General features: G+C 49.2%; 1 protein-coding gene across 6 annotated transcripts in view; it reads right to left on the reverse strand.

The window, feature by feature from the left end:
• Positions 1-14,896, reverse strand: part of ARID1A (AT-rich interaction domain 1A) — an 83,925-nt gene that overhangs the window by 30,229 nt on the left and 38,800 nt on the right. For 5 of the 6 annotated variants that reach the window (XM_080378748.1, XM_080378747.1, XM_080378749.1 and 2 more), the window contains 3 exons: positions 7,390-7,602; positions 6,175-6,636; positions 5,116-5,229 (listed from right to left, as the gene is read on the reverse strand). In XM_080378748.1, the coding sequence (XP_080234874.1) occupies positions 5,116-5,229; positions 6,175-6,636; positions 7,390-7,602 (789 nt within the window). The remainder of the gene's footprint in view (positions 1-5,115; positions 5,230-6,174; positions 6,637-7,389; positions 7,603-14,896) is intronic. The other variant, XM_080378746.1, reaches the window with a different exon arrangement.

The following is a 14,896-nucleotide window of genomic DNA, read 5'->3' on the forward strand; positions in this document are numbered from 1 at the left end:
AAAAAAATAAGGCACAGCCTTCTCAAGAAACCACATGGAAACGATGGGCACAATCACACGCCGAGAAAAGCTTAGACAGAGGAGCCTCAGTCAGGGGGAAAAAAAAAAAAAAAAATAAAAAAAAATAAAAAATGGAAAAAACCCAACAAACCACATTTTCAACTCCTGTAATTTGCGATAGAAACCTTCATATCAGCATGAACTGGAATGCAGCGATGTCTCCAATAGCAGCGTTTCAGGTATAGAGCCCCCGGTGCTGCTGTGTTTATGATGCTGCATCTCCGCTGCCAAGCCCAGGCACCACAGCAGGCAGCCACCCCGCTTTGAAATGCACCCGGCGCTAATCCCTCTCTTAAGGAGCAATAAGACAAGCTCAAAAGGCCAAACACAAACCAAACAGAAGCAGGAAGTCCCATATGGAAAAAGAAAAAAAAAGAAAGAAAAAAAAATGGTTGAAGTGATCAGCAGATTCAACTATAAAAGGTTCGTTCCCCACACACAGACAAAATTTGTCCAAATGATTAATTTTAAGCTCAAGTTTTTAAGAAAACATTCGTTTCTGGGGCTGCATCTCCCTCCCCATCCATGGCAGCTTTGAGACAGTTTTTTACTGCATTTCAGCCTGTTGCATGGATTATTTCCAGGTCAGGGGATGCAGCTGACAGAGCTCGACTTCATTCCACGTCAAGTACCTGCAGAGGACAAGCTGAAATGACCGCTTTGTAAGAACAGAAAATCCAAACAGTGCTTCCGTGACAACCTCCAGTGTCCAAATTCAGAAACTACTTGAATTAAGAAAGGAAGAGGTAATCCAAGAAAACACCCGCAAAAAGTGCTGAGGATGCTCACAGAAGGGTTCTTCCTGCACAAGCCCAAACTCCACAGCCTCATCCCTCTCCCCTCCCCACAAAACCAAGTTTTGCTGAATCCATGCTGCAAAGACCCAAGACCACAACGCACATTCAAAACTTGAACGTGGATCAGGAATTTGTTTTCACGTGGTTATGTTCCTTTCTGCCATTGACAAGACGCTTTTCAGATGTAAAGTCACAGAGACGAACCAAAGCGACACGCAGCTGCATAAGCAAAACAGTTTTCCAATAGCACAAAATACTGAGATTAACAGGATTCCCACTCCACATTAAGACAAAAATAAGTTGCCCGGAACAGAAGACGGATGGGTTTTCTCCCTCAGGCTATGCGCTGACCCAAACAAACCAAGGATATTGTGAGCCGGGAATTCTGAAACTTCTGTCCAAGCTGCCCCAGCTCTGCTTCGTTACTCTGCAACGAGAGCTCAGACCTTGCTATTTTAGAACCTCCAAAACTCACCAGGATCCATCCTCCTGGCTCAGCCAGGAGTCCCACCCCTCGCAGAACCTTTCCTAAGGAAGCACTGCTGCAAACAGTGCCTCGCACAAACATTTTGCTTTCCACAGATAGGAAAACTTCACTGAAGCTATCCCAAAAGGTCCACTGAAAAGCCAACACAAGCCAGTAGATCTTGGTATCAAATCCGTTTTGCTTTATCAACTGCCTGGAAGTCCTAACACCACGGATCCCAACTTCTGTCGGTGGGAAGGAATGCACAGCCTGGCGTGGCAACTGCTGCCTCCATGCTCTACACCTCATGCGTCTCAAAGACATCAGGAACTTGCACTCAACTCCTGCAAGGCAGCCCACACGACAGACTGGGGGCAAGATAACAACCTGTTGCACGTTCCATAGCAAGATCCAAAATTCCTCCCCACAAACACAACAACTCCACAAAAATTTGCAGCAGATCCGATTTGCAATCCAAACCCAAATGGATGTCCCAGCACCCGATTCGCTTCCCCTACACTTGCTACCAGCGCCTTCCATGGCTAAGCAGAAGGTAATTAATAGCTGGAAATATCTAACCCCTACAGACTCAGAAGCTGAGCCTCAAAAGGTAAAGACACTGAATAAACTGGATACGGCTGGCCAGGAAGAATTTTTTTGCGAAGGAGAGGAGACTAAGGAATCTCCTGGGAGAAACAGATTCCTACCAAGGATTACCGTTCCTCTATTACACCCAGACACAAAAGACTGCACTTCACTTCTCCCATACACAATAGCAATCTAAGTTTAGTTTCGCTGCAATCCTGACAGCGATTCCCTAGGGAAGCCGCAAATTCTTCCGATAAATTCTTCCACCTTGCCTGCTCCAGGGAAAGAGCACCAGCCCGGACACTCGCCTGGATGAGCTTCTCTTTGAAAAAGGCATCAGCGAGCTCAGGTTAGCGGTACTGTCCCCCAAAATACAGCCAGTACGCCCTTCAGAATGGGAACAACAAACCAGGAACACTTCAGCGAGAGCAGCTCCAACACGAGCAGAAACGGGAGAGCAGACATTTTGCTACTTACAGATGAGCAGACAAAGCCTCAGAGAAATCCGTCATTTGGCTCTTCTGCTGCTAAAAGTCTCCGTATGGGAACATCGTCGGGAAAAAGTTTAGTTAGTGACGCAAAAATAATTATCAGGCAGATATCCTGAAGGCCCCCATCCAGAAGGATCAGCGTGACATTTTTTCCAGCAGATCCTACCTAGCACAGCCACAAGAGCTGAACAACTTGACAATGTCACTGTCTAGGAGACCACCAGCGCCGGCAAAGGCAACGGGATCAGCCGAAGGAAACATTCCCCCTTCACTGCTCAGGACTCCAGCATTAACGTTAACGTACAATATTCATGGGTAAAGGCCAAAGACTCGTACAGGCACTGGGTACAGAAATTTAACACTTTACAATAATTTTAAAAAGCCACAACCACCTTTTCTTGCTGGAGCTGATCTGTGTTTAATTAAAGATGATGCACGGCACGATTTGCCCCGGTTCTGAGATACCCAGCGAGCTATTCCACAGTGCCCACCCAGGCTTGCAGGAGGGCTCGGAACTCCACAAAAAAAATTAAAAACCCACAAACTAACTACACTTCTGTAAGTCATACATCATGGCAAAACAGGGATCTCTGAATCCTCCTGAGCAGGATAAAAACAGACAGACTGAGCAATATAAGGAAGATAAAAAGAAATTGATGGCACCCTTCCACGTAGCTCTTCTGTTTCTAAGCATCCCCAGGCCAAACTGCGGGCAAGAGATTGATCTCTAGAACAAAAAGTGGGCTTCCACACACCTCGGGGGTCCTCCCTCTAAACCGTCCCACAGCATCACTGCCTGGGCATCTCTCGGTTCAGGCACAGTGGTGCTGCTCTCGTCCTATGAGACCCTAACAAGACAACAAGGAGTGTCACCTACCAGACCAAGGGTGAGTTTCTGCAGGGGGGGCTTCTTTTTGTAATTTTTGCCTACGAAGGAAGGGAAGAGCTGAGAATCCCCTGGGCTTGAGTAAGCTAAAGACTGCTTGATTTCTTAAATGCAAATTATCTGGTGATAAAATCAGGAAAACAAGATGACTATACATCTTTTGGAAACAGAAGCCAGCTTTATAGCTAGGCAATGCTAAAAGCTGGGACACTTTTTTTGCAGCCTGGGTATCTCCTCAGCCAACCTCCAAAGCACCTGACCAGAAACCAACGGACATACCAACAGACATTTAAAACTCTTCACCTGGATCAAACTCCCTCGTTCCTAGATGCCATCACTCATTAGGGCAGAGATGGATTATCTTTTTTTTTTAATAGCTACTGGGGAAAAGGGAAAACTTGAAAGGGGCCAAACACATTGAACTAGGAGGTATAAAACAAACTCCCACATGGTGCCAAGGAGATGCTTCTGCTGAGGAGAGCAACTAATGCCCATAACCCGAGTCAGACGGTGCTGACCGGCAGGATTCGGGAAGGCTCCATCAACAATGCTACTGGACAGGACTGCCCACCATTCCCAGCTAGAGCCATTTCTTCAATTACTTCAGTGGCTTCACTGTTCCTACCCTCTTCACCAGAAGATGGGTCAACATGGAAGAACTTGTGGAGAGGCAGAGTGGAAAGAAACACGCTATTTAAAAAAGGATTTTTTTTTCCCCAGGCCTCAGAACAAATTAAATCTTTGTAATCAGGGTCCAAAAGGAGAAGAAAAAAAAAAAAAAGAAAAGAAAGAAAGAAGAAACAACCCACAACTACTCCCATTAGGTGGTCAGAACTAGAATCACTTTGTATTTTGGGTGACAACTTGTACCCACAATCCAAATGAATTATTTCAAGGGGCTCACAACAAAGCCATTCTCATTGCTGAGAGTAAAAATAACTTTGCTACACACAGAGCTCGCTCTCCCCTGACCAATGCAACTGCAGCTTCGAAAAGTGACAGTCAAATAAAAAAAAAATACAGGCTCCCTCACTTCCTACTGGTTACAGAGCAAGGAACCAACAAAATCAGAACTGGGCAGCTCAAAACTCTTCCTCCGAGTCAAGAGGCACTGACCAACTTGTGCAAACCAATCTAAACTTTTAACCCTTCTCCATTTTCTCGACGAAGCCAAAGTTAAACTACTCTGGTCCAAAATCCACTGGAGCACCAGGCACCCTTCTCACACCCAGCTGCGCGCTGTACAGCCAGCAAGCAGGTTTAGAATGCAAAAGAAAATATAATTCTCCATCTATCAAGGCAGGAGCCACCTCCGACTGATCTTCCTCACTCCAGGTACTAATAAACTTGTCTTTTTCGCCAACTGTTCAGTCAGATTGGCCCAAAGAAGCTTAAATCAGCAGCATAAGGATCCAGTGACACAGAAAGGGAACCACGCTGCCAGCCTGCTAACCACCAGCACGACAGTGGGCTAAAGGAACAGGAAAATAGAATAAAAATGAGACTCTTTCCCCTAAAGGTCAAGGTCTGCTCTAACAGCAGCCAAGTACTTCAGGCACCGCAAACAAAAAGCTCAAAAAAAAAAAAAAATCTTTTAGCTAGAATGTGCAGACCAGAGTATTTAGGGTTAAACTTTACTCTCAAATCCATTACTTTTGTAAATTACATTTAATCTCCAGTGGGAAGCCAGAAGCTAATGACTTCGTAAAAAGCACAGGCAGCCTCCATCATTCCCATTTCCATGTGGAATACTACCAGTGCTAATTTATCCTGCTGTGCTCCTGATTGCCCTCGCCCCATTCACTTCCAGATCAGCTCACCACTCACCGGCAGGCTGGAAGGTCTGGACTGAAGGTTCAGGTTCATATCTTCTTGCCCTTTACTGGAAGCCATTGAGGGAGCAGATGATGCCTGGGACCCAAACGAGTCTTGAGATAACTCCTGCAACATCAAGAAACACCAAAAAACCCACAAATGGGAATAAAATAAAGCCTCTGCTGGAATCACTCGGGTATGTTCTCATGTAAAAGAATGATGGACCCTCGGTGACATTTGCCCAAAACAGGCAACAAGACAGCAAAGAGCTCAAGCCAGCAACGCCTACTGCTCGGCAGGACGACAAACACCACCGGGCTGCTACAGAGCGCTGGGAGCAGCAGCCTAAACCGTGACAACACAGTAATTCTCTGGCTTTCCCTTATTACAGCTCCTGAAGAACAGGGACTGTCCTGGGAGACGGCCCACTTGGCTTCTTGATCTTCTCTAACATCTCGGGGTAGCTCTGAGCGCTTCGCTACACAAACCAGGCAAGTCAATCAAAACCTGCAACTTTTCAAATGCGTTGCAAGGTTTGCTGAAAGGTCCCAGCCAGCTTTTCAGACAACTATTAAAACACTACACCTTGAGGAAAACAAATTATAAAAAAAAAAAGTTTGCTTCATGATTTTACCTTCAATTCCATCCACTTGCTGCTTTATTTCTCCTCCCTAATTTATAGCTAAGAGTCAACTCTTCCACCACCACCTATCTGCTGCTGCGCCGTGTTCCGCTGTCGTGCGGAAGCAGGGAGCTCTGGGGACCACCTGGAGAACTTCTGCAGAGCATGGCGTGAGAAATCATCCCCTTACAGAACCCTCCAGCCTGGTGTTGCTCACCAGCAGCATTTACTCAACACCAGCGTTAGCACGGCTGAGCCTATTACCACCGTAACACCTCTCCGTAAGAGATACAGATCTAGACACAGCAGAGCAGGCAGCACATGCGTTACCGCCATCGCTCCGGCTTGCTGACACGTAGTTCAACCGACTTTAAGGCACAAAGGACGGGACTCACCCCGATTTCTTTACAAACCCCTTACAAAAGGAGAGCAAGCTGGAGACAGCCTACCTGAGGCGGGGGGAAGCGCTGCTGGGAGTACGCAGACTGCTGCTGCGGCGGCTGCGACGGGGGGTATGAGGATGACTGCTGAGAAAGAGCCGAGGAAGCAGCCTGCTGCGTCTGCTGCTGCTGCTGGTAGGGCGACTGTGCCTGCTGCTGCGAGTAGGGCGGCTGGCTCTGTTGGTGCTGCTGGGCTGTGGGCTGCTGCGGGGGGTAGGGAGTGGGGGACTGCTGATGGGGCGGCTGGGACTGCTGCTGCGAGTACGCGGGCTGCGACGCCTGAAGCTGCGGAGGCTGAGACTGCGGCTGTTGTTGCTGCTGATAAGAAGGCTGAGCGTGAGGGGTCTGGGATGGAGGCTGCTGAGAGTATGGAGGCTGCTGCTGCTGCGGATGGGGGCTCTGCTGGTTGTAGTAGGGAGTCTGGCTTTGCTGCCCATACGCGCTGGGGCCCTGCTGTCCGTAAGGAGGCATCTGCAGAAGAAGACAGAGTTCTACCAGTTATGAAGGTCTTTTACATACACACACAAAGTTAAGGTTATGCTCAAGGAGGGAAAAAACCCAGTAAAATATCAGGGACCTGTGCAGAGCAATGTACTGGGAATGTACTGGATACATCCCAGACAACAGCAAGTCACTTGTGTATGACATTATTACATATCATTATTATTATATTAGTATTATTAGTGTTAGGCAGTAACAAAATTTTAATAGGCACCATAACTAGGTTTTCAGGGATCCCTATCTGACCACCATTCAACGACAGTAACATTGAAAGGAAGACTGCTTGCTCAAGAAAAAAAAAAAAAAACAAAAAGCCAAACAAAAAAAAAAAACACAAAAAAACCCACCGAAACCAAAGGCAGCCTTTTGACCCCTGCAAACAGTCCAGCAGGAGCCACTTGGATCATGTAATGAGCCAAAACTGACCCCAAGTCATTTCTTCTGTAAAAACCAGCTGCGTCTTTAACAGAACACAGTGGAAAGGGCACCCTGCTCCCCTGGTTACTTATTTTTCCCTTGATTCACTGCTCCGCCTCTCTTGGAAGCAAGGAATCCCCAGGTCCCCGTCCATGGATCGCATGCAGATCCAGGTGCCTAAAGGCCGTTTTACCCAAGCGACCGATCCCACCTGGCTGAAGGAGATCCCTGCCGGAGGCACCGTGCTCGGCTGCTCTTCTGCCTGCCCCGCTGCCAACAGAGACCACAGAAGCTCGGGTGCTCTACCTGCTGTGCATATGAGATGCTGCCCATTGTACTTTGCGTCCTGCTTTGCATTCCCATGGGATATCTCTGGGGAGTCTGTGGCCCATAGGGCTGTCCTGGGTAGCCATGTCCTTGCTGCGGTCCCGCCTGAGGTCCCTGTTGCTGTGTGTATGGGTTGTTGCCTCCGTATGGCTGTGGCCTCATCTTCCCCATCTGATCCATCGGGCTCGAAGGCTGCAAAGCAAGTTGCGACACATGATGTACATCCAGCTACGGACAAGGAATCGTTCGCAGCTTCCCAAAAACCCCAGAAGAAAACTTTAAACAGTTGGAGCAGAGAGGCAGAAACTTGCCCGTCTCTCCTCAGGTGCTAAATCCCTTCTGAATTACAGCAGGATTCCTGCTGCCCTTCCAAACCTACAGACATCCCACAAAGAAGTAACCCAAGGAGAAGCCATCACTTTGTGCTGACATATCTCCCGTGGCCAGAGGACAGGAAAGAAGCAGAGGAAGGATCATTAAGAACGATGAATTATCAGTGTTAAGTAGCTTTTCCCCATAGTAGGTTCTAGTTTAATGTCTAGATATTCCACAACAAGGTACGTTTAGGCTGAAAATTGAAATATTCACAAGAAACGCTGCTTCTTTCACATACAGCAAGGTCTCCCAAACCACTACAGGCTGTTGATTTACACTTACACATTTCAATTAATTAATACTGATGTAGTAATCCTGGGCAGCGCTGCTGCCATTCACTGCGTTCAAGACTGAAGTTCCATTTCTGCCTTTTTTTTTTTTAACGTGCTTTGTGTCTGCTGCCTTTTGTAGAATAAAGGTTTCTAAATCAAATTTCTTCAGATGCACAGAAAAAAATAATATTTGTCAGCCTTGAAAGTTGTATCCCTGAGTTTTAGAGCAGACATGATGAGACGAGTGAATAAATGCAACTTTCCTAGGACTTCCCAGTCTGCGCTACCCCTGCCTAGGGCCAAGACATAAGAACAGTCCATAAAATTTCCTGAAAAAGCTCTAAAGCTCAAAACACAACCTTTCCACCTCGGCAGTCCTGCTCCCACACTAAAGCAAGAACTGGTTTGGTGTAGTGACCTCCAAATGAATCCCAGGCGCAGTCTTTAATCTCCATCACTCGGACTGAATAAGAATTGTTCGCTGATCTCCTGATGACCTAACTAATACCAATTAGATGTTTTCCACCAGATCACCATGACAATGGACTCTCTATTACACCATCCCTTCCTGCAACTAGCCCTAGGGTGGTATTTGTACAGATCCACCCTCTCTGGCTGAGATCAGGTGCTTGAGGAGTGGCACTACAGGTCGGCACAAGCAAATACTGCACAGAGCCAGCTGGAAGAATCCCCCAGACCAGAAGAGGATCGCAGTTACATTTGCAAAATCCACCCTGCTAGGAAATAAATAAATAAATAATATATATATATATATATATATATATATATATAAAAAAAAAAAGGAAAAAGTTGGTGCAGTATGCTACACTTCAGAAAATCCTACCCCAACAAGCCAGCACAGCTTGAAGCCCCAACACACAGACCCCGAAACCATTTGTTTGACCAGCTGTCTGCTCCGCGCTGCCAGCACGCACAGCGCCCAGCCCGCGCCAAGCGCCGCCACGTAGGGGGCTAATGGCACTGGGGGGCACTGGGAGCCCAGCCATGGCCACCGCAGGACAAGACCCCCGTTCTGGTAGAGGGGGTACCCATGCCACTGGGATGGGGCCCCCTTAGGCAGATCCGCAGCGATATGGCACAAATCGGTGATGAACCGGGTCCAAGTCCCGCTGGCACCGCAGCCCCGGGCACCCCGCAGATGCTGTGCCTGCATCCCATGGAAGCTGGTCACCGACCACCACCTGTGTGGCACCGGCACGATCCTCTCTGTCGAGGCAGATTTTGGATGCTTTGCCGTGCTCAGCTGTGCGGGATGTTTCTGTTTTTGTCTGTACTGATGCTAAAACAGCTCCAGAAAAGCCACGTTTCATGTTGAGGAGGAGGAGTAAGGTGGAGAGAGGCTGCGGGACCTCAGCCAAGGAAGCCGGAGACCCCGGACCCCACGCACCCACGTGGGTTTTGTACCATGCTCTGACAAAGAGCTTCTATTTGGGGGGAGACAGGGAAAAGAAAGAAAAGGGGTCTTTGATAGCTCTACTTGGAATCTTCTGAGCTGCAGTGGCTTCCCTCCTGAATGGGAGCACCCATGTGGAGCATCCATACACCCTAAGGGATGCAAATTGTGTTTACATCTTCCGAGCAATTGTCCCTGATGCTTCCTGAGCCTTGCCTGGTGGGTATCACCCCAGATTACTGACATCTTTTCCCTCCCTGAATTATCTTCTTTGGTATGTAAAAACCTGGTGCCACCAGGAGCTTCCCAGCCCCCCGGCTTTTGAGAAGTCAAACCAACACCCTCCCTTCCCTCTACCTGACCAAGGGCAACTTTGGGGTCACCAATTAAATATTTCAGCATCTTTTCCATTTGTTTCTTGCTTCCTCCCAGTTGTTACCTCACCTCTGCAGCCCGCTAGCAAGGGCAGCTTCTCAAATACATTCCTCTTCAGGGATTATTTTTTTTTTTTTAATTTTTAATATTTTTTTATAATACACACACACCACATGCTGCCTCCTCTGCACAGATTTTCTTGGCTGTGGTCACCCACAAAGCTAACCATATCTTCAGGAAGGATAGAAACAAGGTGAAGATCCACTTTTCCATGACTCCTCCAGGAAGCATGACGACTGTTACAAACACTTGAAGAAACATTTGGAACTGTTTACGCAGCCATAGGAAAAAAAAAAAAAAAAGGGGGGGGGGGGGGGGGGGGGGAAGAAAAAAACGCCGAAACACAAAACCCAAAGATATTTCCAGGATGCGACCAAGTTGTCACCTTGATTGCTCGGCGTAGGAGTGCACAATGTGCTTCTAAACTGCGCCGAACTGCCGCTCTTCCACGAGGCCCTAGCACACAGAGGATGCTAAAAACAAACATGAAGAGCATCCCTCTAAATTACAGCCTTACAGATAAAATCCTATAAACAGAAGAAATGTAAACGCCAATTAATCTCTAATGAAGAAACTCTTCCGTACACGCGCTCCTGACGCGTTGCAAACCAACGGGCTAATTTGCGCTCCCCAGGGCTGCCGTGTCATCTCAGATGCAGCAGCACGTGGCTTCTTCCTTCAAAAATCTCCCATTAAAAGACACATTTCTTTTGCTGACGGGGCTTTTTGCTCCTGTCTTGGCGGCGTTGCCCTGGCTCAAGGCACCTACCATCGGAAAGTCTACTTGAATCTGCCACCTCAACCCTTTTAGGTCGTTGAACTACACGTGCCTCAAGGAAAGAGCAGTCCGTGCTGAAACAGAGGGATGCACGGGTCGGTCCAGGAGCTCAGGCAAAGGCTTTGGGGGGCTGGAGGTGTCGCACGGCTCCCTCGCACACCCACAGTACCCGGGATGGGCAAGGCAAGAGGCAGCGATGCCTGTTTGCCTGCAAGAACACTTCAGGATAAATAAGGAAATACCAAACTGCGGCTGCAAAAGGCTGGAGATTCTTCTGTGGACTGATACATGGGAAATCCTTTCAATAGGAAACCACAGGAGTAGATTACTGTGATTACACTTCAAAAGCAAAGGCCCTGCCACAGAGAGACATAATTGAGAGAAAGTGTTGCTCCTTGATCACTGAAGTCCAGACCCCCTGCTTACGCCTCCTTGCATTCACAGAAATTGCCTCCATTCTCCCATCGCCGCCTCTGCTGGTTTATAACACCGCAAAGCACCAAAACTCGGCAAAACACAGCCCTGCCACCAGGCAAACTTGCAAAAGCAAAGTTGTTTGGTACAGCGTGTCGACCGTAAGCCGGCGCTCCACAGAAACTGCTGAGCTTTCGAGAAAATTTAAGGTATTTCTAGACTAAGAGCTTGTAACAGCAAGCCCAAAGCGAGCTTAAATTGCCAAGTTCAAAAGCTCTCCACGTCAGCGTGTGTGATGCAAAGGATGGCAGACCCCTGAAACGAGACGGCGCTGTGAAAACTAGCTTGTCTTCAAAAAAACCACCAGAATTTAAAAAAAAAAAAAAAAAAAAAAAAGGGGGGGGGGAGAAAAGGGTAAAAAAAAAAAGCTTCTAAGCAGATGAGAGGACTCAAAACAATTGTTTTCAGATTTTGTCCAGCAGAAGCGGAATCTGGACCCTTGAAAGAACAGTTTGGTTAAATCGGAGGGGACTTAATGTTCCCAGCAGGAAAACGGGTAAAGGGAAGAGGCAAATCCCACTTTGGAAGCAAGAGCCAAACCCTGCACAGCTGTACAGAAAAATGCAATTCTGACTTTCCCCGATTACCTTATTGCATATTTGTATTTTATTATGCCAGCAAAAGAAAGGAGAGTCATTTACCGAGCTCTCCAGTTTCAAATCAGCGTCATTCAACTATTGGCAAACGTGGGTATTGGCCACAACCGGCTTCCTCAGCTGCCCAAAAAAAAAAAAAAATAGAGAGGCCAAAAAATAATTTAAAAGACCCCTGAGCTCTCACCTTGGATTTGAAGTCTTCCGGAGCAGATTTGTTGCCCATTTTTTGTGATAAAAAATAATAAAAAGCATTACTGGCTGTTTAACCGAGAGAAGCCCTAATTGATTCCCACAGTAATTAACCTGCATTTTACCTCGGAGAGTGGTAGTTAAGGAAGTCGGCACTGCTATTTATAACTCATCTCAAATTGAGGGCAGACTGCCTAAAATCTAACACATCCCAGCTGTACTCCTGTTTGAACTGGGGCCAAGGGAATTTTTTAAAGCAATCTTGGCACCGAATGAATGACACCACCAGTACGAGCGCGTGTGGTTGTGTTGTGGTGACGTAGCGGTGGAGGTGGAAGGGGAAGGGGGGGCCGCACGCCGTAATCCCTCTCCCAAGCCCGTTCGCCGCGGCCGAGGCCGGTAACGCCACGCTGGAGCCGCCCACCAAGAGCCAAACACAGGAAACGTCTTTTCCTGTGGAAGCCTTGGAAGTGGGAAGCACATGGCTAATCTGCATAAAAGCAAAGCCACCCCGGCTCCGGCCAGGAAGGTTAGTGCTCCTCGGCTCTGGCCAGGGAGCTGGCTGCCTGCGAGGACTTGGACCCGTGCCGGATAACCCAGAACGAGCCGGGAACAGATGGGCAAGGACCCCGGCAGCCACGGCCCCGCGCACGTCACACGCCACATGGCCCCGCCAGCACGAGCCATTGTCTGGATGCCGAGCACCGGTACAAAGGGGAGCCCGGCCGGACCCCCGGGGCTCCCACCAGTGGCAGACGCTCCCCCCGGCATCACCGCTGGCCAGGGACCACTGAAGCGCGGAGAGCTGCGAGTGGCCGAGCGGAGAAGATGCTGCCCAGCGCCAGCGCTGGTTAGGGCCATCCCAAACAAACTGCTCACCTCCCCCAGACTGGATCCGGACGGGATCTCACTGGGGTGAAGGGTCTCGGGGGAAGGGCACGCTATTCCCTTGGGTCTCCAGCCCCTCGCTACCCAAAGGCAATGCCAAGCAGTCTCTGCAGCTGGTAAAGCCACCGCGGATTGCCGCGCTGGCCGTAAAAACGATGTTAGTGGTGGACAATGCTGGGAAAGGGGACTCATCTTCCCTGGGAATCAGCCAGCTGGGATCACGGTCATCTTCATCATTGAAACCAGGCAAGAGAATCAAATGACCCTGTGCTGCCCCAACCCTTCCGTGCCGTTTCTATCAACATCAACAAGTGGTATCAAGCAGAAGATCCGCAACGGCAGCACCACTCCAACAGGCTGGAAACACCTACAGTGGCTCACAGGAAAGACCTGGGCTCAAACCCCCTGCCCACCTTCCAGTGCCTTCCACCCCGCGGAGGAAGACCAACCAAGAGTCACGGCAGGTGGGAAATCACTCCAGAAAAAACTCTGGAAAAATACTGTCTTGATCGCAAGGTCGCCAAGGGGTTTTATCAGCTTAGCATTAATATTTATAAAAAGCAACCCTAATTGAAGTGGAGAGGCTGCACTGACCTTTGCCGTTTCTAGTACGTTCCACAGCGTCTGGAGCTACCAAGAGACACCAGCACTGAGTCAGGTCTTGGAGGTCCCAACACCCTTAACACACAGCATCCACACTGCCTCCAGGGATGAGGGCTTTGACCTCCCACCTCCAAGCCCTCCCCCTAAACAAAATTCAAGTTCAAAGGGCACCATGAGCCTGCAGCATCGAGGCACCGGCACCTGGATCAAGGCAGACCCAACACTCTGCATGCTCACCAGTGCTCAGCTACGTTAGGTGGGACGGTACCTGCACCTGAAGGTCCTGGTGAACAAGTGTGAAACGCAGGAGATGGCCCCTAGCCGGCCCCAAGCCTTGCAGAGCCAGCAGCCAGCCAGGCTGCGACGGCACACACCAACCAAGGGACGGACACGAGCGGGAGCCGCTGCCTTGTGACATGCGACCACCCATGGCACCACTACCACAAGTTTAGACAGCTAATGGGGTGCAGGGGACCCCGAGACAGCTAATGGGGCGCAGGGGACCCCGAGGACTATAGCCATGTCCTACGGGCAGCGCAAGATGCTCCAGCATCCTCACTCTCAGCCGGCCGCCCATGCACCCCGTGCCCACCTGCGTCCTCCGCAGCCCCTCGCAGGCGGCTCCAGCTCCACCAGCCTGGAGAGCTCGGGCTGAGGAACGAGCACAAACTAACCACCATCCTCGTTTGTGAGCAAACGCGATTCGGCTCCCAGCGAGGGGCACTTTCATCTGATCTATTTAAGGTGCAACCGGCTGCGCTAAGGTCAATATCCCAGCCTGAACTCGCTGCCTTTTATAGCCTGCGCAGGGCAGCGCACCGGGTCATACCTCACTGCCTCCTCCACGGTGGTCTGCTTTTAAGGAGAGATGGAAAAGGCCGAGAGGAAATTGAAAGTTAAGAGAAAAATAAAGATCCTCCTGTAGCAGATGAAGATGCCCCCAAAAGACGAGACACCTAGAAAACCCCTCGGTAACCACCACACCAAAGGGTACCGAGTGCCTCACCAGGACAGTATAAACGACGAGCACGCTTTACAGAGAAAGCCATCCCAGAAACATGCACTTCCCTCTTTTCTTCCCCCCCTCCCTTTTTTAAACTTGAGAAATCCACCAACTTCCCCCAGTTCCCCAGCATAAGCAGGACAACGTGCCGAGGCTGCGCCAGCACTGCTCAGCACCCACCAGCCGCTTTCCTTGCCCACCCTCCAGGGCAGGACCCATCGCTTTGGGAAACATGCACTCCCATGAGGAAGCACTCCCGTAAGGAAGCAGGCTGGGTTGCTCTGACTCACACCCATAAGCTTGGGGTACCAAACCAAAAAACTGTTTTTTGGAATATAGTACAGGATGAGTTTCAAGGCGACAAACACTCACCCTTTGGAAACCTGCAGGACAAATCTTATTTTTATGTAAGATATGGAAAAATAAAACTCCCCCCCCCAAATCCTAGAACCTAACTTA

The sequence above is a fragment of the Falco punctatus genome (assembly GCF_963210335.1).
Source record: "Falco punctatus genome assembly, chromosome: 3".
Classification (NCBI taxonomy): domain Eukaryota; kingdom Metazoa; phylum Chordata; class Aves; order Falconiformes; family Falconidae; genus Falco; species Falco punctatus.